This window comes from Trichomycterus rosablanca, chromosome 16 (assembly GCF_030014385.1).
Source record: "Trichomycterus rosablanca isolate fTriRos1 chromosome 16, fTriRos1.hap1, whole genome shotgun sequence".
NCBI lineage: Eukaryota > Metazoa > Chordata > Actinopteri > Siluriformes > Trichomycteridae > Trichomycterus > Trichomycterus rosablanca.
This window is the reverse complement of record NC_086003.1, coordinates 27,643,201-27,669,936: the sequence shown is the minus strand read 5'-3', so window position 1 is coordinate 27,669,936 and position 26,736 is coordinate 27,643,201. Positions and strand designations below refer to the sequence as shown.

At 41.2% G+C, this 26,736-nt stretch overlaps 1 protein-coding gene across 2 annotated transcripts in view; it reads right to left on the bottom strand.

Moving 5' to 3' along the window:
- myo7ab (myosin VIIAb) overlaps positions 1 to 26,736 on the bottom strand; it is a 54,167-nt gene that overhangs the window by 12,790 nt on the left and 14,641 nt on the right. For both annotated transcript variants that reach the window (XM_063012306.1, XM_063012307.1), the window contains exons 13-29: positions 23,682 to 23,817; positions 23,218 to 23,324; positions 18,602 to 18,739; positions 17,569 to 17,727; positions 16,379 to 16,471; positions 16,190 to 16,284; positions 16,026 to 16,110; positions 15,694 to 15,912; positions 15,278 to 15,595; positions 8,572 to 8,772; positions 7,098 to 7,274; positions 6,069 to 6,155; positions 4,984 to 5,105; positions 4,764 to 4,890; positions 3,567 to 3,686; positions 2,242 to 2,415; positions 76 to 303 (exon numbers count right to left, since the gene is read on the bottom strand). In XM_063012306.1, coding sequence (XP_062868376.1) covers positions 76 to 303; positions 2,242 to 2,415; positions 3,567 to 3,686; positions 4,764 to 4,890; positions 4,984 to 5,105; positions 6,069 to 6,155; positions 7,098 to 7,274; positions 8,572 to 8,772; positions 15,278 to 15,595; positions 15,694 to 15,912; positions 16,026 to 16,110; positions 16,190 to 16,284; positions 16,379 to 16,471; positions 17,569 to 17,727; positions 18,602 to 18,739; positions 23,218 to 23,324; positions 23,682 to 23,817 — 2,586 coding nt within the window. The remainder of the gene's footprint in view (positions 1 to 75; positions 304 to 2,241; positions 2,416 to 3,566; positions 3,687 to 4,763; positions 4,891 to 4,983; positions 5,106 to 6,068; positions 6,156 to 7,097; positions 7,275 to 8,571; positions 8,773 to 15,277; positions 15,596 to 15,693; positions 15,913 to 16,025; positions 16,111 to 16,189; positions 16,285 to 16,378; positions 16,472 to 17,568; positions 17,728 to 18,601; positions 18,740 to 23,217; positions 23,325 to 23,681; positions 23,818 to 26,736) is intronic.

The window sequence follows — 26,736 nt, the reverse complement described above, 5'->3', positions numbered from 1 at the left end:
GAGATCATCAGTAATAAGCACAGTAATTAGTAAAAAACACTTATGCTTGCATGGTATTTAATGTTTAATCCGTACCCGATCACAGCGGTACTCTCCGAACTTGACTCCGCGGACGATCTGCTGGTAGATGAGGCTGGTGGCTGCACTGTCCTCAGCAGGGTTGTGCCATGGGGTGAAGATTTCCTTCCTGAAGAACAGCCTCCAGGGGGCGTTACGCTCCTGAGCTCCCTGCTCTTTGGCGTACTGCTCACACTGTGACACCGCATCCATCACGTGGTCCTTTCCGCTACCGAGGGACGACACCTGAGTCAGAATTTTTACATTGTATGAAGTCTATTTTTAAAAAAAGTATCAGGATGGGGTTCACATACTTTTTCATGTTCAGATAAACCAAAGGTGTTATTTATTTAATCTTCAATTTTAGGATTTTGTGGTCAAACAAACAAAAAATGTTCAACAGTTTAATGGGTCTTTGACAGGTGATGTAAAACCGAAGTGGATTGTGAGTTAGCCGCCATTTTGGAGGTATTCAGTGGTCAAGTCTGTCATGTATTGAACCCGGAGCATTTTATTTCCATTCACTTTTTTCTTGATGAAGTGGTACCATCCTTCATAAATATTAAACAGCTACAGCATTAAAATGCAACATTTATATCAGTACAGCTGTAATATTAATTCCAAAATTATTACTTAATTAAAGGACATTTATAGCTCTTATGCTAGTGTGTTTCTATACAGTTTAAGAGAGTTACACTGTCCAGGGTCCAGAGATTTGATAACAGCTATCAAAGTGTCTAATTCAGATAAAAAAAAGAACTAAGAGATGTTTAACCACACATTTAGTGATGCTGTATCTATATTTTTGCCTAGCAGGGTTTGTCATATTTGCAGTACTGCCCGTAAACTTCCATTATTACTGATTGTTTAGAAAACAGATTTTAAATACACTGTAAGGTATATCCAAAAGTATTTGGACACCTGACCATGAGAAGGAATTTGAAATGTCCTATTTGTAAAACAAACTAAAAATAGATTGACCCCCATATGTGACCTTTCCAGCTATAACAACATCTACTTTCTGAGAAGGCTTCTCTCATGATTTTACAGTATGTCTGTGGGAAGTTGTGCCCAGTAGGTCAAATGAGATGAAAGCATTTGTTTGGCTGGGCACTGATGTTGGTCAGAAAAGCCTCAGTTGATGTTCCGGTTCATTCCAAAGCTCTTGAGTTGGGCTGAGTTTCCTAAAAGTGAGTTTTTTTTCATGTCTTTATAGAGCTTGTTTTGTGCACAGGGGCACAATCATACTGGAACTGAAAAGGGGCCTTCCCTAAACTGTTGATGCAAAGTTAGAAGCATATGATTTCCTTTATATAATTGATTTATTACACCTGTAAGCAATCATCATGGCTAAAACACATGAATTCAGTATTTAGAAGGGGGTGTCCCAATACTTTTGCTCATGTAGTGATCTTACTTATTTTTAAATTGTTTAAAAAAAAAAAAACATTCTGTAATTTTTTGCTCAAGTATTTAATTTATTTATTTAACATTTATGATTTTATTTATTTTTATTTATTTTATTGTGTTTTATTTTACTTTATTATTTTATTTTTATTAATTTTATTATTTTATTTTATTTATTTATTTTTATTTATTTTATTGTATTTTATTTTACTTTATTTATTTACTTTATTTATTTAAAATGTATTATTTTATTTCTTTTCATTTATTTTATTGTATTTTATTGTACTTTATTTATTTGATTGATTTATTTAATATGTATTATTTTATTTGTTTTTATTTCTTTTATTGTATTTTATTGTACTTTATTTATTTTGTTTATTTATTTATTTAATATTTATTATTTTATTTATTTATTTAATATTTATTATTTTATTTATTTTTATTTATTTTATTTTATTTTACTTTATTTTTTTATCTTTATTTTTTTGCTGTAACTGTGTGTGTATGTCACATATATTTTTTTTTCTTTACTGTCAGATAGTACCAGAAGCCAGTCATAAATTCTTGTTCTTAAATCATAAACCCTTCGCCGCTCTGGTCACCAATTTAAATGATGGTAACTAAGGTCCTCATGGGCTGAAGATCTCAGAGCCCAGAAAACCCAGTAACAAGTGAAATCTGTAACTTACCCTGACTAGTTTTTACAGTAACTCAACATTAAATGTATTCCATGTAGTGATTTCACTTTAGGGCCGTGAAAAGATCGAGTGTACGGACCTTATCGAACAGAGCGATGTACAGAGAGAACCCGAAACGGTCCTGCAGTCCAATCTTATCTGCCAGAGCGTTACAGAGCTCAGCGGCTATGGTGGCCGAATCGGTCAACAGCGTCTTCGTGGTGCCGTCCATAAAGGTCACCGGCAGCATGATGGGCTTCTTCGATTTAGTGGCCTGAAGGAAAAGAGAAACATTACGTTATGACCACAATCTAATGACCTTCTAAACCTGCTGATTAATGCCACTGATTTACGGTTTATGGTTCCAGTTCCACGGAAATCTGATGCTTAGATTGGACGTCGCTTCGTTTGGTACTTGGAGAAATATAAATCTGTGTAATGTGGATCCATTTCAGGCTATAAGCAGTAAAAATGGGCAATTAGGGTCCCTGAGCAACCATGAAGCTGCCTTATATTCACAATTATGACATTTATCAGGCGCTTTTTATCCCAAGCTGCTTTCAACCAAATACATATCGAGCAACTGAGGGGTAATGGCTTTACTCAAGGGCCCAGTGGGATGCTTGAACCAGCAAGCCGCATAGTTACCACTGCAAACTGAGAGTTTCATAGAAAGCCTTTATTTGCCATATATACATAAACTCGTGTACAATACAACAAAACTTTTTTTTCGTACAGTGCATCCGGAAAGTATTCACAGCGCTTCACTTTCTCCACATTTTGTTATGTTACAGACTTATTCCAAAATGGATTACATTCATTTTTTCCCTCAAAATTCTACAACTTGATTGGAGTCCACTTGTGGTAAATTCAGTTGATTGGACATGATTTGGAAAGGCACACATCTGTTTATATAAGGTCCCATAGTAGACAGTGCATGTCAGAGCATAAACCAAGCCATGAAGTCCAAGGAATTGTCTGTAGACCTCCGAGACAGGATTGTATCGAGGCACAGATCTGGGCAAGGGTACAGAAAAATGTCTGCAGCATTAAAGATCCCAATGTACACAGTGGCCTCCAAGTTTGGAACCACCAGGACTTTGTCAGAGAGGTGACCAAGAACCCGATGGTCACTCTGACAGAGCTCCAGCGTTGCTTGAACCTGATTGAACATCTCTGGAAAGATCTAAAAATGGCTGTGTACCGATGCTCTCCATCCAACTTGATGGAGCTTGAGAGGTTCTGCAAAGAAGTATGGGAGAAACTGCCCAAAAATAGGTGTGCCAAGCTTGTAGCATTATACTCAAAAAGACTTGAGGCACGTCCATTGTTTTCTGGTGGCACCAGACCCGCCTACGACCCAAAACAAGAACTCAAAACATAAAAGTTGTTGGTGTAACGTAGCAGAGATAAAAATCACATCACCTGCAGCTCGAGCCACGAGGGAGGCTGAGTCCTGGTCTTATTCACAGAAGTTCGTCTCAGTCTCTCATCGCAGTACGGAGCGTAGCCGGGCGGCCCGGCGCTGATGAACGTCCGCAAATACTGACACAGAAAACACGAGACGTGAGGAAATGACATTTTTATTCATATTTTATGTTAATAGTTAATAGTTTGCTGGAAAATATAATGCAAATTTTCCTTTTAGCCCACTAGTAATCAAGGTGAGACATGACTGGTGTTTGACTGTTATTTTAATTTATATTTGTATATATTTATTTATATAGTACATTATATATTTTTTATTTATTTATATTACATTATATATTATTTATATATTAAAATATATATATATATATATATATATATATATATAATTTATTTATATTTTATATATTTATTTATATACTATATTATATATTTTTTTATTTTATTTATATTACATTATATATTATTTATATCATTTTTTTATATTTTATATATTTTTTTATATACTATATTATATATTTTTATTTATTTATATTACATTATATGTTATTTATATATTTATTTATATATATTTTTAAATTATTTATATTTTATATATTTATTTATATAGTATATTATATATTTTATTTATTTATATTACATTATATAATATTTATATATTTAATTATATATTTTTATTTATTTATATTACATTATATATCATTTACATATTTTTTATTTATTTATATTACATTATATAATATTTATATATTTATTTATATATTATTTTTTAAATTCTATTTTTTAAATCCTTTCTCTCCCAATCTAATCGTATCCAATCACCCTGGTTATCTCTCCTTCACCGCTGCAGGCCCCTACTGTGACAGAGAACACGTGTGCAGAAGCCAACCGCTTCTTTTCACCTGCACGAGGTGGGTTCAGGTTCACTCAGGGATCAGTATCACGTAAAGAGAGTCATGCACTGATCTCCATTATTCACTGTCTCTGTGCAGCCAGCAGAGGTCGTAATTGCAGCAGCAATGAGGAATCCCTTCAACCCGCCCACCTGACATACGTTAGCCAATCATGTCTGCATGTAGGCACCAGAGCTGAGATTCAAACTCAAAAGCTTGAAATCTCAGCAAAAACCCAGCATGATGTGGGTGGTTCACTAGGCTACATTTGATCTAATTGGAAAATGTGGGTTTGCTTTACTTTGAGAAATTTCTCAGACGGCGCGAAGCAGCCGACACAGAGTGAGAGCAGGATCCATCCTCGGGCGTGGCTGCTTTTGGATGGGTTTTGGGTCAGCTGCTTACAGATCTGACAGTAGATCTCATCCCTGTTAAAAAAGGCAAATGATAAAACGTTACCTGCTATAAGAGAAAACATCAGCTCTTATTAGCTAATAAAATACAACCCATGGATCGGTCACCTCAGGGTGGGTCGCAAGATCCCGTTTCCGATGATGAAGTGAAGCTTTTCCAGGTTGGAAGTGGGTCGATTCTCCAGCATTTCCTGCAAAGTGTAATCACTGTCATTCAATTGTTTGGTCACCTAACGAAGAGCATAAATACACCAGTACTGGTGTCTTATAGGATCAACCGTAGGGTTGCTTTTTTTAGGGAGACGTAGGGAGACGGTGGGACCGGCAATTAAATGTAAACCATTTTATCCTACACAAAAATAGTACCAAATTAGCCGAAAAAACGCCACATCTTTGGAAACTCACTCACTCACTTTCTTGACCGCTTATCCAATCACAGTCGCCGGGGGGTGGGGGGGGGGGCGTTGCTGGAGCCTATCCCAGCTTTTCAATGGGTGCAAGGCACACAGTAACACCCTGGACGGGGCACCAGTCCATTGTAGGGCAGACACACATACACACACATACAGACACCCATTCACCTATAGGGCAATTCAGTGTCTGCAATTAATCTGACTGCATGTTTTTGGACTGTGGGAGGAAACCGGAGCTCCAGGAGGAAACCCACGGAGACCAGGGAGAACATGCAAACTCCACACAGATAAAACCCAGACCTCTCCTCATGGGAATAAAACCCAGGACTTTTTGCTGTGAGGCGACAGTGCTACCCACCGAGCCATCTGGTATTTAATAGCAGATGCTTTTATCCAAAGTGACTTACAGTATACAGTCTAAGCAATTGAGGGTCAAGGGCCCAACAGTGACAACCTGCCCTGGCAGTGATGGGGTTTGAACCAACGACTTTCTGCTTACTTACTAGTCCAGTACCTTAACCGCTAGGCTATGACTGCCCTAGGTAACACAGGGCACAAGGCAGAAAAAACCCTGGACAGAGTACCAGACAGAGACAATCTTGCCTGTGTAGATAACCAGGTGGCTGATAGCACTGCTGAGATTCAAATCCAGATCTAAGCAGTGGTGGGCTAACATAACAGACCGTCTACAACTGACCAAACACCTCGATATTTATTGTAAACATTTTCTTTATTAGTCAAACTGTTTGGTTTGAATGCTTTAATGAAACCAGTTCTCACCTCCGTGATTTTGGATTTCTTCTTCAGTGTAAGAGACACCAGCTTGTGCCGGATGCTGTTTTTCTTTTCTCTGTCAGTGATGGAACTCTGAATGTGGACAAACAAAGTCAAATATTAATAAAATATAAATACAATTATTTGCTTCCAGCTGTGTGGCAGCACAGTTTGTGCCCCTGTGCATTAAGAGAGAGATATCCTTTATTTGTCATATATACATGTACAGTTGTACAGTACAATGAAATTCTCTCTTCACATATCCCAGCTTGTTTGGAAGCTGGGGTCAGAGCGCAGGATCAGCCATCGTACAACATCCCTGGAGCAGACAGGGTTAAGGGTCTTGCTCAAGGACCCAACAGTGGCTGCATAGCAGACCCTGGATTTGAACCGCCAATCTTCTGGCTGAAGGCCCAAAGCTCTACCCACTAGGCTACCACTGTCCTTAAAGGGCAAGAAAGGGCCGCTCAGGTGACGCAGCAGTAAAATACGCTAGCGCACCAGAGCTGGGTTTTTGAATACCCGGCTGGGCGGCTGCATAAACAACGATTGGCTGTTGTTCGTAGGGTTAGGGGCAAGCCAGATCATGGGTCCTCATAACTGGTGCAATTACGACCCCTGCTGGCTGATTGATGGTGCCTGCACAAGGCTGAGGAATAATGCTGATCAGGGTGTGGCTCTCCATGCACAGTGCTGATCGCTATATATGAACTTGACTCATGCAGGTGAAAAATGCAGTCTGTACTGAGCACGTGTCGGAGGGGGCGTGAGTCAGTTGAGAAGCATCAGCGGTGGAGGGTTGAATCAGTGGAGGATGCAATCAGGGTAATTGGACACAACTAAATTAGGGGAGAAAATTGGGGGGCAAAGGTTGGTAAAAAGGTTTTATGAGTTTAGCAAGCCAGACCTCATAAATTCCCAGACACACTCTAACTTTCCTGACAGAGATGAGCCTGTTATGGCTGCAGGGAGAGCAAATAAACTTTATAAGTTCACTTTCAAGTGTCCACATACTTTTGGCCATTTAGCGCTCACCTCATCCTCCCCCAGCAGGCTCTGCAGTTCCCTCTTGTAGGACCTTTTGCCCAGCGTCTCATAAATCTTGGTCATGACGGGTATCTTCTCGCTGCCGTCGCTGATGCTGAGCTGGTATTTGGGCTCGGGCAGATCTCCCATGAACCTCAGGACCGTCACCCACACTGCCAGTGCAGCCTAGAAGTACACACACAAACACACACACACAGAGTGTGTAATGGTACAGTGCTGTGAAAAGGTTTTCACCCCCCCTTTCTAATTGGCTTGGTTCTTCAGGGTGAACGTCTTTCGGCTGCTTCCGTATACACCAGATGTCCTTCCTGATTCAACACTACTATTTCTATCAAAGCTTGGGACTCCAGTGGCTCGGGCCATTAGCAAACCGCTGAGATTCAAACCCTGGATCTCAGATCACAGCAGTGGTGGGTTAGTATACTTTACCACTGTGCCACCCAAGCACCCACAGTAAATGTCTTCAGATTTCTATTCCTCACTGCCTTCAATTAGCTAAATTAGTTGGCCAGTGAAGTTTAGTGTACTTGTTGATTATCGAGGGGATACAGATGTTGGATAACTTTGTCCCTCAAATAAGAAATAATGGTGCATTTGGTTGGCAAAAGGGTCTAATTTGCTCAAGCCGTCAGTTGGATGTGCCTGAGGGATGGAGGAGTGGACGAGGTTTCTCCTTATTGCGGCTGCAATAATGCAAACTCCGCTGTCTGGTTGTGGTGCCAGCACCCATGGTGGGTGAATCACATGCGCCATAGACTCTCAGTATGCTGCAGGCTCTCTATTAGCCCTTTTCGACCAATGTGGAGCTGGTTCTGTTCAATGGTGTCGACATTTATGGGCGTGTCAGGTTGTAGAGGAAAGAAACATCTTCTCATCACCGATAGTTGATCCGTGCTTGCTTTTTGGACCAAAACAAACATCTGTAACAGCAGCACAAATCCTCACAGGTGATCTATGTGCTCTGTCAGCTTGTTACTACTGTTTGCCTGCGTTGTGTGCTGTATAGCGCCCTCCATTGGTGACGCATCCTCGGTTCCAATAAAAACTGGTGCAAATGGGGCGGCTTTTCTACAATTACATTTGCTGCATTTAGCAGACGCTTTTCATCCAAAGTGACTTTCAATAATTTCTGAATCATTAAATCTTTGAGCTATTGAGGGTCAAAGAGCTTGCTCAGGGGCCCAACAGTGGCAACTTGGTGATGGTGGGGCTTGACCCAGCAACCTCATGATTACTGATCCAGCACCTTAAACACTGAGCTACCAGTGTTCTCTAAATAGCAGCAAGGGTCTAAGAAGCCTGAATGGAACCAGTTCAAGATCCAGTTATTCAGGTCAAAATGGAGCTATATGAGAATCTCCTGTTGGCTGGTGAGGGCCGGCAGTCTGAGAGGGTGAGCGCTGACCATCAAACAAAAAAAAACAGTAAAAAATACAAATAAATAACCATCACAGTTTCTCACCAGTTGGTCTCCTTCATCTTCATGGTACAGCAGTGGTTGTTTGAGTGGCCGCCGCACGTACGTGTGAGTTGTGTTTCCCTGGAAGTAAGTAGCAGCAAACTTGGCGAACTTGTACTCAGATAAATCCTCCTTCTCCTCATCCTGGAGAGCCAGAGTCTCAATTCTGTCCTCCTCCAGATCTTTAGGAACGTTCTCCAGATCCTGAAACACACAAATAAACATCACATGGTTACGGTTATACTGCTGCAGCTCAGGTCTCACCTACTGTCCCTCACCTGGTGGCAAATGTGTGTGTGTGTGTGTGTGTGTGTGAGAGAGAGAGAGAGAGAGATTTTTTTTGATTTTAAAAACATACACTTTATTTAATCACTCAACAAAATACATTTTAAATTCCATATATCACAGACGAGAAAATGATTATATCAAATGATATGCCTACACAGAAATAAACACATTTACATATGATCTCAGCTCCAAGGGCTGGTAAAAATTAACTCTCCTTCCTCCACAGTACATAAAGCATCTTTATCACACCACTCCATCTCAAAACTTTCAATATTGTTCATGGTCTTGTAAAACCCAAATTCAAAAACTATTCTTGACTTTACCAAAGCCATGAACAGTGGTAACACCTCATGACCAGATCTGCCCTCCATTCTGTTCCTCCGGGAGTTATAAATTGCTAGCTTCGCCTGGCCGACAATAAAATTTAGCAGTTGCCATTTGTAACGATCTTTTCGACTATAACCAGCTCCAAAAATAAAAGCATATAATTTAAAAATTTCCCCAAAATTAAAAAACACTGTAGACAATGTAGTAAAAAGTGAACCAAGTCTCGGACATTCTAAAAAACAGTGAAAAATCGTCTCTCTTTCCCCACAAAATGTACATTTATCACTGACGTCTGGATTTATAACCGACACAAAAGCATTAACTGCAATCACCCCATGCAAAATTCTCCACTGGAGGTCCCCAGATCTTTTTATCAGTGGTGGCTTATACATTACCCTCCAGACAGGCCGTCTGTCCATCCCCACACAAAGCTTGTTTCTCCACACTGTGTCAGGCCTTCCATCTAAAACAGACTTATTAAAAAACTTAACGAAACACCTGTATAAAACCTGACCTGACACAGAGTAGAGCTCCAAGTCCTGTAAACAGTCCCGGTCTAGCATTGGACCCGACACATTTCCAAGAAGTGGAGTAAGTCCAATCCTCGGGAAGGGATCTGTTTCATTAGGTATTTTTCCACTCCAATATTCCTTCAAAAGCTCCCAATCATCATTTGAAAGACTCTCTTGCCACCTGGTGATAATATTACTGATGTGACGAATGGACCTCTGTTTCAGCAAAGAGGCCACAGCCTGGATATCCTTCAGACCAGGTCCTGCCACATTCACCAGGGTACGTAAGTTCACTACCTTGGAGGTACAAAGCATTCGCGTGATGCCCGGTACACCACTCTTCGCCATATCCAGTCGTGCACCTTTAATCAAAGGTTCTTCTAACAACCAGTGCAATGATGTTGTTGTTCCCAGTCTTTGAGTGCTGAAATGTCCCCATACTCTGAACAGTCCACGGTAGAAAGAAGATAATCCGGTCAGACATAGCTCATTACAGTTTGTTAAAAACAAGGTAGCATCCATACCAAGACCGTCAACTCTTTGTAGAATGGCGCTGGTCACCTTCCTCCATGCCAAGTCTGCTGCACCCGTCAAGAATTTCTGTACAAACTGCAGACGGAAAGTTGCCATTCTGCTTGCCAGGTGTACCAGGCCTTGTCCCCCTTCCTCTTTTGGCAGGAAAAGGACAGCCCGAGGGACCCAGTGTAGTCGATCCCAAAAAAAGTCTACCAGTATGGCTTGCAATCGTGGCAGCAGTCCAACAGGGGGATCCACACAAGACAACCTATGCCAGACGGTTGAAGCAACCAAATTGTTGATCACCAACACTCTTCCCCTGAAGGACAACCGACTCTGAATCCACTTCCATCGGGCTAAGCGACCCACCATTTTTTCCACCACACCCTCCCAGTTTTTTTGCACTGCTGCCTCATCCCCAAGAAAGATACCCAGGTATTTAATTCCCCCTGTCTTCCATGTCATTCCAGCTGGTAAAAGCGGTAGCCCACTTGCCCACTGCCCCACGGCCAGAGCTTCGCTCTTTCCCCAATTAACTTTTGCGGCCGATATGATGCCAAAATTCTGAATAGTGGAAACTAAATTATCGACATCTACCTGCCCACTCACCATTACCATTATGTCATCTGCATAGGCTGATACTTTTAGATGAAAATTATCATCCTGACCTATACCTACCCCATTAATGATAGAGCGAAGCTTGTTTAGCAGTGGCTCAATGGCAAGAGAGTACAACATACCAGACATAGCACAACCCTGCCGTATGCCCCGAAAAACCAGGAAAGGAGCACTCAAACCACCGTTTATCTTCAGCACACTCTCAATGTCTTGATACATTACCTTTATCATGCTGGTAAAACTCTGTCCAAAGCCAAAGGCATCAAGAGTATGCCACAAGTACTGATGCTCAACTCTGTCAAATGCTTTTTCCTGATCAATTGAAAGAAGACCAAAATCAAGCCCTAGAGACTCAGAAACCTCCAAAACATCCCTCACTAAGCATATGTTGTCTTGAATGGATCTACCAGGAACACAGTAGGTCTGATCTAAATGAATGACCTGCCCCATCACCTTTCTCAACCTGTTTGCCAGGGTCTTGGAGAATATTTTTAGGTCTGTGCACAGGAGACTCACTGGTCTCCAGTTCTTAATCTCCTGTAGATCGCCTTTCTTTGGCAGCAGGGTAATAACCGCCCTCCTGCAGCTCAGTGGCAAAATACCATCAGCCAGACTCTCATTCAGAACAGCCAACAAGTCTGCACCCAGCTCTGACCAAAAGGTTTTATAAAACTCTGCTGACAGGCCATCAATACCTGGGGCAGTGCCACCCTTCATGCCCTGCAGAGCAGCATAAAGCTCCTGCTCACCCAGTGCCTCTTCCAGCTCTGCACTGGCGTACTCAGCGATCCTTGGTAACCCGGCATAGAACCCAGGAGCTAGGTCTTCGTTGTTCACCTGTTCACTTCTGTACAATTCACTATAGAATTGTACAGCCCGTTTTCTGATCTCAGTGGGCTCTGTTAGCTCTTTACCTTCTTCAGAGCGCAGAGAGTGAACAAAACGACTCTGACCATTTTTCTTTTCCAGGTTAAAGAAAAACTTGGATGGAGCATCCATTTGCGTTAAGCTCTGAAAACGCGATCGGACCAGTGCCCCCTGTGCCCTGATGCCCAAAAGATCACTCAGCGCAGATGTTTTAGATCTGAGAGCTCCAACTCGACTCTGATCTCCAGTTGAGTCTATCAGTCTTTGTAACTCTATTATCTCAGCTTCCAGTTTTTTCATGGACTGAGTAATGTGCCGTGAGACACTGAAAGTGTACTGTTGACAGAGTTGTTTTATCTTAACTTTCCCATAGTCCCACCACCCCCGCAAGTTACTGAAATAGTGTTTCTGTGCTTTAAAACCATTCCAAAAGACAGCAAACGCTTGCCTAAACTTCATATCGCACAACAAGGAGTTATTAAAATGCCAATATGCACTTTTAGGTTTAACATTTGCAATAAAAACAGAGCATAAAACCAAACTGTGGTCTGAAAAGCCAACAGGTGTAATCACACAGCCTTTTATAATGTTCAGCTGATGTTTAAAACTATAAAACCTGTCTAATCTAGCCAATGACATCCAACCCTCTCTTGCATGTGCCCATGTGTACTGCCTAGTGGTTTGGTTTAGGTTCCGCCAAACATCACACAGTTCATGAGCTTTAAGTAGCTCACGGAGGGCACGCTGTGACGGGGCATGCGGTTCTGTGTGATTACGGTCAATGCCATCATCCTCCGTGCAGTTAAAATCTCCCCCCATAAAAAAATAATTATCAGAACTGTAATTTTTTAGAGCTGTGCTAACAGTATGTAAAAAAGCCACCCTCTCAGCACCAGCTGTAGGAGCATAAATGTTAAATACAGCAATTTTAAATCGCTCAAAGTGAGCACGTACAACCAGACATCTACCGCGCACCACATGCTCTACCTCATAGGATATTGGCACAAGGTTTTTCGCAAACAGAATGGCCACCCCACCCCTGTTGAAACTCAAGTGACTAAGGAGGACCATACCTTCCCATTCCTTCTTCCAATCAATTTCATTAACATTATCGCTATGGGTCTCCTGAACAAGCATTATATCAACACCCTTTTGCTTAATTGATTCAAATAACAAGGCTCTTTTGTAGCCATCACGTGCCCCATTTATATTTAAGGAGCCCACCCTTATCCTGCTCATTAATAAAAAAAAGAGGGATAACACAAGCAGAAGAGTAGAAAACAACAAGAGGTTATGATGTTTCATATCCCTCTTCATTTTGAAGTCCCATTTTTAATTTTGGCACAATTTTCTTTAGCCGGTAGATCTCCTGCACAGTAAAGTAGTCTTCTCCTTCATTCCTCATGAATGCTTTCACAGAGTCAATAAATAGCTTACGGTCTGGAAAATATTCTTCAATCACTACACCCTTCATGTTTTTCGTTCTCTTAAGAAATGACCGAATCTTCTCAAATGTATACGCACTCCGACGGCTCCGCTGACTTCTCATTTCAGTCAGATCACTGTCAGAGTCTTCAAAAATGCCAGATCCAGAATCCTCTTCGTGTTTTTCACTCTCCTGCTCTGATGCCCTCTGTGCTTTTCCTTTCTTTACCTCACTCTTAGTCCACTTAATTTTCATTTTTCTCTTTCCAGAAGGCACTCGGAAAAGTGCCTCCTCAACCACAGATTCAGTCTCCATGCCTTCCTCTTCCAAACTTATTTCATTGGAAGTGACATCTTCTACACCACCTTCATCTCCAATTTGGGAAACGTCACACTGAGACCCTAGGCCCTTTTGCAGATCAGTTTGCATAGTGTTACTGTCCCCATCACCACTAGGCCCAGCTATTTCATCACCCTCCTCAGCTAGAGTCTGAGTGTTTGAAACAGTGCTCTCTTCTATCCTTTCAGCTCTGTCCTTTGCTGTACTAGGCCTAACGTTCTCCTCACATTCTCCAACTCCAGCACCTCCAGGCCTAGCGTCCGCATGTACTGTGTGTTCTACACCACCCCCAGCAGGTGCAGAGTCTGAAGCTTGTGAGGTACCTTCACCTGCCTCAACTGGACACGAACGCTTTAAATGCCCCTCTTGTCCACACCCGAAACATTTCATGTTGTCAGATGTAGCAAAAACGACATAATCAAAGCCATCAATTTTGAATTTAAAGGCTACGTTCAGTTCTTTAGTTTCACTTTTCAAAACCATGTAAAGTTGTCTTCTAAAAGAGACAACATGTCGTGCATGCTGAGTTTTACCACCAAAGTAAATCTTTTTTACAGAAGACATTACTTGACCGTAACGTGAAAGTTCAGCAATAAGTACTTCATCGGTCATAAAAGGTGGGACATTGGACAGAGTTATTTTCTTCGCTGATCGAACGAGGGGCATTACTGGGGTAAACGTTCCCTGAATAACAACACCAGTTTGAACAACAGTGTTAGCTTTATCTACACTGTCTATAAAAATCACAACAGCACCGTTCATCCTGGATGCTGCCATGATGCTACTACAGTCTACAACCTCTCCTACAGCTAACACACACTCCTCTACTGAACACCTCATCTCAGGGGCAAGTTTAACCCCATGCCGACGAGTAAGTTGCTCAAACTTTACTTTCTCCGCTGCTGCCATGGCGACCGGCAAAAAAGCCGGCAACCGGCGAATGTAAACAAACCACCCCTCCCGCTTTAACTACAATCACGTAACTTTACTAACACTGAAACAACTTTACAAAATATTCAACCAGCACAGAACCGTAAAGATAGAAAAGTTAGAAACTCACACAGCAGCAGATTCACTCGCTCACGCACCTTCGCTCACGCACCTTCACTCGCTCACGCACTCACTTCCGCTCACACACAGAGAGAGAGAGAGAGAGAGAGAGAGAGAGAGAGAGAGACATGGTCACCCACTGTCCTTTACCTGGTGCCAGGTGTGTGGTGTGTGTGTGTGTGTGTGTGTGTGTGACATGGTCACCCACTGTCCTTTACCTGGTGGCAGGTGTGTGTGTGTGTGTGTGTGTGTGTGTCTGTGTGTCTGTGTGTGTGAGACATGGTCACCCACTGTCCCTCACCTATTGGCAGATGTGAGTGTGCGTGTGTGTGTGCGTGTGTGTGTGTGTGTGAGAGAGAGAGACATGGTCACCCACTGTCCCTCACCTGGTGCCAGGTGTGTGTGTGTCTGTGTGTGTGTATGACACATGGGCACCCACTGTCCTTTACCTGGTGTCAGGTGTGTGTGTGTGGTCACCCACTGTCCCACACCTGGTGGCAGGTGTGTGTATGTGTGTGTGTGTGTGTGAGTAAGAGTTTGTGTGTGACATGGTCACCCACCGTCCTTCACCTGGTGGCAAATGTGTGTGTGTGTGTGTGACATGGTCACCCACTGTCCTTCACCTGGTGCCAGGTGTGTGTGTGTATGTGTGTGACATGGTCACCCACTGTCCTACACCTGGTGGCAAATGTGTGTGTGTGTGTGTGTGTGTGTGTGTGTGTGTGTGTGTGTGTGTGTGTGTGTGTGTGTGTGTGAATAAAACAACCTCGAATCCAGCCGGTGCTTCACCCTCCAAGCTGAGGAGCGAGTTTGGGTTCCCCAGAAATCCGAACATCCTGTCCACCATCTCGGAATCGCTGAGCACCTCCTGTTTCTCCTTCTCCATCTGCTTGAGCAGCTCCTTCTTCCTCTGGGCCTCCTCGACCTCGGCCTGCCGTCTCTCCTCCTCCTCCCGCTGCAGCTGGGCCAGGCGATCCTGGTGCATCCGCTCGGCCTCGGCTCGGGCCCTGCGCGCCGTCATCTGCTTCATCAGCTTCTCCTCCTCCAGCAGACGCTGCCGCTCGGCCTCCAGCTTACGTTCATTCTACACACATATATATACACGTTTATTCATATAAATACACACTATAATAGAAGGGGGTGTCCAGCTACTTTTTGACATATATCACACTTTGAAAGTACCTCTAGTCTGAGATGTGTGTACAGTCTGCGGGCGATCATGCCGCGGACGTAAGCCTGGATGGTCCGGATGGCGTTTAGGTATCTCCAGAACATCTGCCTCACCAGGTAGCCATGGCATCGTCCCTGCAGCAGTACGATACACGTCCTGGTCCTTCTGTAGGCCAAGAGATGCTTTCGGGACCTCCAGAGCGCCTGCAGTCGCAAGAAACCTACACACATCTGATCAAAAGACAGAAGGAGCTGTTACCATTGAGTTCCTAGCTAGGACCGATTGACCAGCTAACATGTCTCCCTAAGCACAGAGCTCACATCATTCATAAGCAAATCCATACCAGTCTGTAGTTTCTCCTGCAGATGTATCCTCTCCACATCTTCTGGATCAGAACTGCAGATCGTCTGACCTTTAAGTAGCGGTTCCTGAAGGGAAAAATCTCTGTGTTACACAGAATTCCTCTCATGATTTCTACAGGAATGTTCCTGGTCCTGGCTCCAGTACCTCTCCTTCCTGCCCCGCACTGATTTCTGGATAAAAATGACCCTGTTGGTGAGGGTCTTGTCCCTCTCAATCTCCAGCTGCATGTCATGTTGGTCCTGCAGTATAAAAAAATCAGACAACAGGTCCACTTTTATTCTTTAGTTTATTTGTGACAAAAATCTATTTGTTTGTGGTTTTTAAAAATCAAACCTTAAGGAAAATCTTTGTCTTTCCAATCCGCCAGTCGTCATTTTGACCCAGAACCAGAGTCGCTATGTTCCGGCACAACCCTCGCAGATCCTCCTAAAAAACACACTGGTTATAGTCTACCGCCTACCAACAATGTATATTATTATTATAATAATTATTATTATTATTATTATTATTGCTATTATTATTATTATTGTTATTATTATTTTTATTGGTGTTATTATTATTATTATTATTTTTATTGTTGTTATTATTATTATTATTTTTATTGTTATTATTATTATCATTATTATTGTTATTATTATTATTATTATTTTTTTTTTATTATAATTAGTATTATTATTTATTATTATTATTATTATTATTATTATTATTATTATTGTTATTACTATTATTATTATTATTTTATTATTATTATAATTATTATTATTATTATAATTGTTATTATTATTATAATTATAATAATTTTATTATTATTATTATTATTATTATTATTATTATTATAATTATTATAATTATTATTAATGAAATTTTTTTTCATTATTTTTTTTTATTTATTTTTTCCTCTATTCATTCATTTTGTTGCTGGCCATCCTCTTCCTCTTTTACCTTCCACTTTTCTTTTCCAAGTCGTATCCAGAGAATCAGTTCTTCTTATAATGTGTCCAAAAATAAAATCACAGAGCATCAGTTTGTTTATCTGAGCTTCGAGTGAGAGGTTAGATTTGATTTGGTCAAGGATTCATTTGTTTCTCTTCTTTGCCATCCAGGGTCTCTCAAAAATCTTCACCAGCGTTTTATTTACTGTGTTTGGATTGAAGAACCATCCATAAAGAACCACAGAGAAGGTGTGTGAACATTATATACAGACTTATTTTACAATACCTTATAAGAGAACACGTGTTCTAATGATTTAGTCACAAAAAGAGACTTTACAGGTGTGATTTACAGGTTTGTGTAAACTTTGTGTTTAGGTGCTGCAGCAGTAAATAGAACTAATTTTAAATTTGATTGCTAAAGATCTTCTGGAACTGTTTTGTACCCTTTAGTTCTGCTGGGTCACAATATCTGTACTGATACACATTCTGGTCATTCATAAGTCACCTTGGATAAAAAAGGATCAGCCAAATAAACCTTACTACTATAACCTGGTTTTGGAGTGTTTTAGTGTTTTAGTGTCGGTGACCCACCTGTATGTAAGCGGGTTTAACACCGGGCATGAAAACTCTGTAACGATCCACGAATTCTGCGAAGCTGTAACGTATGGGATATCCAGCCCTGCGGATCCGGATAGTCTCCATCATTCCTGAATACCGCAGCTGTCGTACACACAAGGCCCTGTCAAACATCTGGAAAAAAAGAAGAATTGATCACCTAAAGCAGGCTGTGTGTACAAAACCACTGAAATAAATAAATGATAAATGCAGCAGTACTGTGTAAAAATAATAAAATTAAGATTTAAAAGCACTGGGATTGTTTTGTAGTGTGCATGCAGTAACTTTTGCACCCTGTGATGCACCGTTCACTACTTTAATTCTGTTTGATAGGTTCATTTTTTGTCTCTCTTATCATATTGGCCGTTTTCAGTAATAACACATAGTGTATGAGACCTGACTTTATTGTCTGGATAAATTTGTGAGCTAAAAGCTTTCAATTGTGGTGTACCAGGCTTTAATGCTAATAAACTTAACCAGTAATACGAGTTCAAAATCACCAGCTTTTTCTTAAATATTATAATTTTTTATGCATTTTCTCCCCTTTTTCTCCCTTTTTTTTAGCGCGTCCGATTGCCCGATTGCGTCACGCTTCCTCTCCACCAATGCCGATCCCCACTCTGATTGAGGAGAACGAAGAACCCACGCCCCCTCCGACACGTGGGCAGCAGCCGTATGCATCTTATCACCTACACTTTGACGAGTGCTGTGCAGCTCAGTGTTGTGTATGGAGAGACACACCCTGAGAGCACTCTTTTCTCATCTCTGTGCAGGCTTCATCAATCATCCAGCAGAGGTCATAGTTGCATTAGTTATGAGAGAGACCATATTCGGCTTAATCCTGCCCATATCTGAACAACAGGCCAATCGTTGTCCATGTGGTTGCTCAGCCCAGCCGGCAGGCAGAGCTGGGATCTCGAATACATCGTATCTGGTTCCAGCGTGTGTTTTTACCGCTGAATCACCAGCTTTTTTAAACACAGATACACATTCGTAGGTTTAGACTCACCATCGGTTTCTTCAGTTCATTGGGTTTGATGCAGCGTACAAAGAAGGGCTGGCACACACTCAGCGTCCTCATGAGCAGCTCCAGAGAACGTTTAAACTGACTGCACAGAGTCGGCGAGCGCTTCCGAGTCTCCATGCCCTGCACCGAAAACATACATTCTCATTAATACCTCTCAACAACTCAAAGTATTTAGAATCATATTCTTGTATCCATTCTGCCTGGCATGGAGATTGGCAGGAGGGAATGATTTACAGAACCATGCCCATCTGCCATGCCATTGGGGCCAGCGGGGATCAGATGATTGCAAGTGCAGATAATTCACTGTTTTTGTTTCCTTTTTATTTAATCAGATTTTTGTTCTTACAGTGTTGTTGGCTTGTTCGTTGGCAACCTGCTCTTCACCTTGAAACAGTGATGCCAGGCTTGTCCAGTTTTTCCACTAATACTGATGCAAACTCAGCCAGTGTTGCATTATACACCGATCAGCCATAACATTAAAACCACCTCCTCGTTTCTACACTCACTGTCCATTTTATCAGCTCCACTTACCATATAGAAGCACTTTGTAGTTCTACAATTACTAACTGTAGTCCATCTGTTTCCTACATACTTTGTTAGCCTGCTTTCACCCTGTTCTTCAATGGTCAGGACCCCCACAGAGCAGGTATTATTTAGGTGGTGGATGATTCTCAGCACTGCAGTGACACTGACATGGTGGTGGTGTGTTAGTGTGTGTTGTGCTGGTATGAGTGGATCAGACACAGCAGCGCTGCTGGAGTTTTTAAATACTGTGTCCACTCACTGTACATTAGATACTCCTACCTAGTTGGTCCACCTTGTAGATGTAAAGTCAGAGACGATCGCTCATCTATTGCTGCTGTTTGAGTCGGTCATCTTCTAGACCTTCATCAGTGGTCACAGGACCCTGCCCACGGGGCGCTGTTGGCTGGATATTTTTGGTTGGTGGACGATTCTCAGTCCAGCAATGACAGTGAGGTATTTAAAAACTCCAGCAGCGCTGCTGTGTCTGATCCACTCATACCAGCACAACACACACTAACACACCACCACCATGTCAGTGTCACTGCAGTGCTGAGAATGATCCACCACCTAAATAATACCTGCTCTGTGGTGGTCCTGTGGGGGTCCTGACCATTGAAGAACAGGGTGAAAGGGGGCTAACAACGCATGCAGAGAAATAGATGGACTACAGTCAGTAATTGTAGAACTACAAAGTGCTTCTATATGGTAAGTGGAGCTGATAAAATGGACAGTGAGTGTAGAAACGAGGAGGTGGTTTTAATGTTATGGCTGAACTCTTGCAGCAAACCTCCAGATAGCAAGCACGTCATGGCTGACTGATTACTTCTGAGTTCAGAAGTACAGTTGTGTACAGTTCATATTTCACCTAGTGTTCCTTGGGGTAGCACTGTCGCCTCACAGCAAGAAGGTCCGATCTGGGTTTGATCCCCAGGTGGGGATTTTTTTGCAGAGTTTGCATGTTCTCCCTGTGTCTGCGTGGGTTTCCTCTGGGAGCTCCGGTTTCCTCCCACAGTCCAAAAACATGCAGTCAGGTTAATTGGAGACACTGAATTGCCCTATAGGTGAATGGGTGTGTGTGTGTATGTGTGTCTGGACTGGCATCCCGTCCAGGGTGTTACTGTGTGCCTTGCGCCCATTGAAAAGCTGGGATAGGCTCCAGCACCAAACCCCCCCAACCCCCCGCGATCCCAACTGGATAAGCGGTTAAGAAAGTGAGTGAGTGAGTAAGTGAAAGCCACAAACAATAGTTTCCACTGAGGGAGGAACCAGAGGAAGGAGTTTTTGGGGAAGGTGACCACTGAGGGAATGTTGTACATTATTAGTGCAGACACAGTATGTGATGTGTTAACACTAAGGTCGGGGCTGTATAGGGAGACACAACCATGGGGTGGTGATGGTGGTGGGGCTTAAGATTAGGGTTTTAGGGTTTCAGGGTTTGGGACATTACCTGCTGAGAGGATGTGCTGGACTGCAGGTAGCCACAGAGAAACTGAAGTGCCAAATCAGATCATTAAAACCAGGACGAGACAGAAAAGCAGAGAAAGAATAAAAAAAGAACTGGTTTCAGCCGAACCAGGACAGAGCAGTCAAGAGAGACATCACACTGACATCACACTGACATCACACTGACATCACACTGACATCACACTGACATCATGACAGACAGGAGTGAGGAACATCAATATCAAAACCACGCCGGTAGACAGTGAATAATGAACATAATGTAAATGAAGTCTGACATCATCATGCTGAAGGAGTGTGAAGGAGAAATCTGCTGAGATGATGCCAACACAGCAATAAACGCTCAGATTTACTGTAGATCCTTGAATGACTTCCAAAATTCATGATTAAATTGGTCGTGTTTATTTTAATAATTAAACATCTGAACTGATCCTCATTTTTTATCTGGTATTAAAAAATTTTATGTGATTTGCATACATGGGTACTTTAGAGGAATAGCTTAGTTCAGCCAAATATTTATACATTAAAAAAGCCCTGACCTCAGCCCCACTCAACAGCTCTGGAATGAATTGTAACATCAATTAAGGTTTTCTCAACTGACATCAGTGCCCAGCCATGCAAATGCATTCATCTTTTGAATAAATGGACACAAATTCCCACAGACATACTTCAAAGTCTTGTGCGAAGACTTCTTAGTAGAGTTGGTGTTGTTAAAGCTGAAAGGATCACATAGAGGTCACTGGATTTTAATAGCATTTGTTTTGAAATGGTCATGTTCAGGTGTCCAAATACTTTTGAACATATAGGGTGTGTTCGAAAACCTAGGGAGCTGCCTTGCTGTCTTACTGTCTACATAGGCAGCTGACTTAGTAGAGAGGATTCTAATAAGTCAGTGACTTAAAAGGCAGGTTATTCGAACGCACTACTTAGATAGCGATTCCATCGGGTTTAGCATTTCGCGTTTAGCATTTAGCATCTCGCCATTAAAACCAATAAACTGAGGTAGCACAGCACGCTAACGTCAATAACATCTCCCTTCATGTACCGATAACGGTTACATTTCCTGACAAGCCCGAACTTGCAAATAAAAACACTCGGTACAAGTTTATACAAGTTAAAAATCAGTAATATTTTATTTAAGTTTGAAAATAACTCCATTCGTTTCTCCGCCCCGTCAGCCATGAATGCTGGGATTGTCTTGATCACTAAGGCAGCGTCGGATGCTCACTCGTTCTTGAGCCAAAATAACATTGAAATAATAAGATGCCTCAGAAGTGAGAATTTTAAGGCATCTAGGATTTCGAACAGCCTCCTTCTCGGGAGCGCAGCACAGGACGACGTAAAATGCGTCTATGTAGAGAGAGCACTAGCTTTTCGAACACACCCATAATGTACCATGGATGGATGGATGGATGAATTTGGATGGATGGATGGAAGAATGGATTGAATTTAGATGGATGGATGGAATTTGGATGGATGGATGAATGGATGAATTTGGATGGATGGATGGATGGAATTTAGATGGATGGATGGATGGATGAATTTGGATGGATGGATGGATGAAATTTAGATGGATGGATGGAATTTAGATGGATGGATGGAATTTGGATGGATGAATGGATGAATTTGGATGGATGAATGGATTGAATTTAGATAGATGGATGGAATTTGGATGGATGAATGGATGAATTTGGATGGATGGATGGAATTTAGATGGATGGATGGAATTTGGATGGATGAATGGATGAATTTGGATGGATGAATGGATTGAATTTAGATGGATGGATGGATGAATGGATTGAATTTAGATAGATGGATGGAATTTGGATGGATGAATGGATGAATTTGGATGGATGAATGGATTGAATTTAGATGGATGGATGGATGAATGGATTGAATTTAGATAGATGGATGGAATTTGGATGGATGAATGGATGAATTTGGATGGATGAATGGATTGAATTTAGATGGATGGATGGATGAATGGATTGAATTTAGATAGATGGATGGAATTTGGATGGATGAATGGATGAATTTGGATGGATGGATGGAATTTAGATGGATGGATGGAATTTGGATGGATGAATGGATGAATTTGGATTGATGAATGGATGAAATTTGGATGGATGAATGGAATTTAGATGGATGGATGGATGGATGGATGGATGGAATTTAGATGGATGGATGGATGGATGGATGGAATTTAGATGGATGGATGGATGGATGGATGGATGGAATTTAGATGGATGGATGGATGGATGGAATTTAGATGGATGGATGGATGGATGGAATTTAGATGGATGGATGGATTGAATTTAGATGGATGGATGGATGGATGGATGGAGGGAATTTAGATGGATGGATGGATGAATGGATGCATGGAATTTGGATGAATGAATGGATGGATGGATGGAGGGAATTTAGATGGATGGATGGAATTTGCCTGCCCTCCTAACTAATGAATTCTGGTGTTTCATTCAAACACAATGACACCCACACTGATGGCTCCAGCCTGACCGCTGCATGTTTAAGTGACATGTCTCCAGAGTGGCATCATGGGTGGCATATAAATGGGGGGTAAATATGGATTTGGTGGTGGAAAAGGGCATTACCATAGCAACGTCCGCCTGAAAGATCTGTTTGATGAACTTGTTCTTGGAGGAGTGAACCAGCTGGATGATGTCGCTGTGCAGACTGTCACGGTTCTTCTCCAGAAACCCTGTTGAGATACCAATCAGCAAACAAAGCCTCAGAAACAAGGATAACCGTACAATACACACTGGTACTGGCTTTAAAGAAAGAAGCTTTTAAGAACAAGTGCATCAGAGGAAGATGATCACCATTGAGCAAGTGTACGAGATGGCCAGAACAGAATGTGTTCTACTGAACCACACAAGTCCAGAAAGATACATTACTCTGGATGTGTGATGAGGACACATGACAACATTGAAGGCAGTGTTATAACAGAACAAACAATACAAGGAAGACCAAGAATTAGCTGGATTGATGACATCACCATGTAGATACAGTAGGTCTAGCATTAGTGTACATTAACGCCCGTGTGTCGGTGAGGTACCTTTGGTTTCGTAGTGCACCACACCAGCGAAGTGCTGAATGCCGAACTGGCTCTCGTGACTGTGTTTAGGAGGGATGTAGTTGACGCTGAGCTTGTGTTGGGAGTTGAGTTTATGAAGCATGGTGGCGTCAGTTCCCTAACCAACACAATCACGACACTTTATATCATGACATGTGACCCATAATGCAACTAAACAAACTCAGTTCTAGCATTTTAATCTTTGGTCATTTATAATTTATCAACTATTGTTATAAGAATATTATAATAAATACATAAGCATGCATTATTATTATTTCATTACAACGTTATTCATAAGAAGAAATACACAGAACATATTTGGGATTGTAAATAAATATTTATAATTGTAAATGTAGTAAAATTGGTTTGTTAAGGGGCAGCACAGTGGGGCAGTGGGGAGCCCTGTTACCTCACAGCAAAAAGGGGAGTGGAGTTTGCATGTTCTCCCTTTGTCTGTGTTGATTTAAATATAAAAATAAAGTATTTGGACACCTGACCATGAGCTTGTTATACATATATAATTAAATATAACAATATAGTAATAGATATAATATAAAATCTAATATAATTATAAATAAATTATAATATAGTTATAATATAATTTATATATAATTTATTCTTTTTTAAATTATTAATTATTTTATTAATTACGTATAATTACATGTATATGGGGGGTGCTGGAGCCTATCCCAGCTTTTCAGTGGGCGCAAGGCACACAGTAACACCCTGGACGGAACGCCAGTCCATCGCAGGGCAGACACACACACATACACCCATTCACCTAGAGAGCAATTCAGTGTCTCCAATTAACCTGACTGTATGTCTTTGGACTGTGGGAGGAAACCGAAGCTCCCGGAGGAAACCCACGCAGACACAGAGAGAACATGCAAACTCCACACAGAAAGGACCCGGACCGCCCCGCCTGGGGATCGAACCCAGGACGTGTGCTGTGAGGCGACAGTGCTACCCTTATAAAAATACAATATTGTTTTATTATTTATATTATTAATTATAGGAAATAAACGTGTAATTGTGTAATTGGAATATAATGTATACATTTATAAATATTTATAATGATTTATAATTATATATATATATATATATATATATACACACGTATATATTAGGGCTGTCGAAGTTAACGCGATAATAACGCATTAACGCATTCTCAATTTAACGCGATTAAAAAAAATAGTGCCGTTAACGCACTAATTACATTACGAGATTTTTTCACTTCTAAAACTAAAGCAATTCATTTTTCACCCACGGGAGACAGATTGAATTATTCTCACTGACCACGCTCACACGCACGTTTAATGTTATTTAGTTCCGTTTGACAAAAAAACCCCTTAAAAATAGAGCTAACAGCGAAGATAACCGGTTACAAAAGCAGCGACCGCTGTGTTTGTGTTCAATACTCTGTTCACAGTGTCGATACAAGTGATTCAGGAGTCGACTCATTGTAAGCGCAGCGTAAGCTTCTTTTCTCAGTCATCTCTCCGTGTTTACTGTTATAATAAATGATGCGGTTGTAAATAAACACCAACTACTACAGAACATTTTGTGTGACTCGCTTACCTTATAAAGCTCAGGCTTAATTATACTGGTTATTACCACAGAGTGGGAGTCGACTCAGAGTTGTTTACGATTTACCGAGGTGAACCACGAACGTGCTGATAGAATCGGCTCAGATGGGATCGGACTGTATTATCTTTTTAAAGTAAATATTTCAATCAGCAGAATCGCATCGCATGTATGATGTGCACAGCGTTAATTACGTGCGTTTATTAATGAACGTTTACGTTAGCTTGTCAGAAGCTTTCTCAATGATGTCTGTGCGGTGTTTTTTTTTTTACAATTAGTGATGGCAACCCAAGCAACTGTTCCACTGCACTATTTTACACTAAAAACTAAACAATTCCATAATGCTCCAGATTGCATCATTCTAAATAGGTATCGGCGAGTACAAAAATACATGTACTTGTACTCGTACTCGGTTGGGAAAAAATGGTATCGATGCATCCCTAGTGAAAACACACTCACTTCGTGTAGAAACGTCCATCAAACCATCGTCACAATACAACCACAGAAAAGTCTGTTACAATAACTGCGCATCTGACATATATACGAAGTCAAGGTTCTCTGCTAGATAGTATTACTGCCTAATATGTGAGTGAATAAAACTCCCTTACAGTTTTCTCTTGTCCCAGCAGTTTTTAACATAAGTACATTTAGCATAAATATGTTCACCATTTTAATTGTAACATTTCACTTAAAAATCCTTGTTTTCTATAACATTTACACAGATTTTTTTAAATGCGATTAATCGCGATTAACTATGTAAAATTCTGAGATTAATCGCGATTAAAAATTTTAATCGTTTGACAGCCCTAGTATATATATATACTGTATATATATATATATATATATATATATATATATATATATATATACAGTGTATCACAAAAGTGAGTACACCCCTCACATTTCTGCAGATATTTAAGTATATCTTTTCATGGGACAACACTGACAAAATGACACTTTGACACAATGAAAAGTAGTCTGTGTGCAGCTTATATAACAGTGTAAATTTATTCTTCCCTCAAAATAACTCAATATACAGCCATTAATGTCTAAACCACCGGCAACAAAAGTGAGTACACCCCTAAGAGACTACACCCCTAAATGTCCAAATTGAGCACTGCTTGTCATTTTCCCTCCAAAATGTCATGTGATTTGTTAGTGTTACTAGGTCTCAGGTGTGCATAGGGAGCAGGTGTGTTCAATTTAGTAGTACAGCTCTCACACTCTCTCATACTGGTCACTGAAAGTTCCAACATGGCACCTCATGGCAAAGAACTCTTAAAAGGATCTTAAAAGACGAATTGTTGCGCTACATGAAGATGGCCAAGGCTACAAGAAGATTGCCAACACCCTGAAACTGAGCTGCAGCACAGTGGCCAAGATCATCCAGCGTTTTAAAAGAGCAGGGTCCACTCAAAACAGACCTCACGTTGGTCGTCCAAAGAAGCTGAGT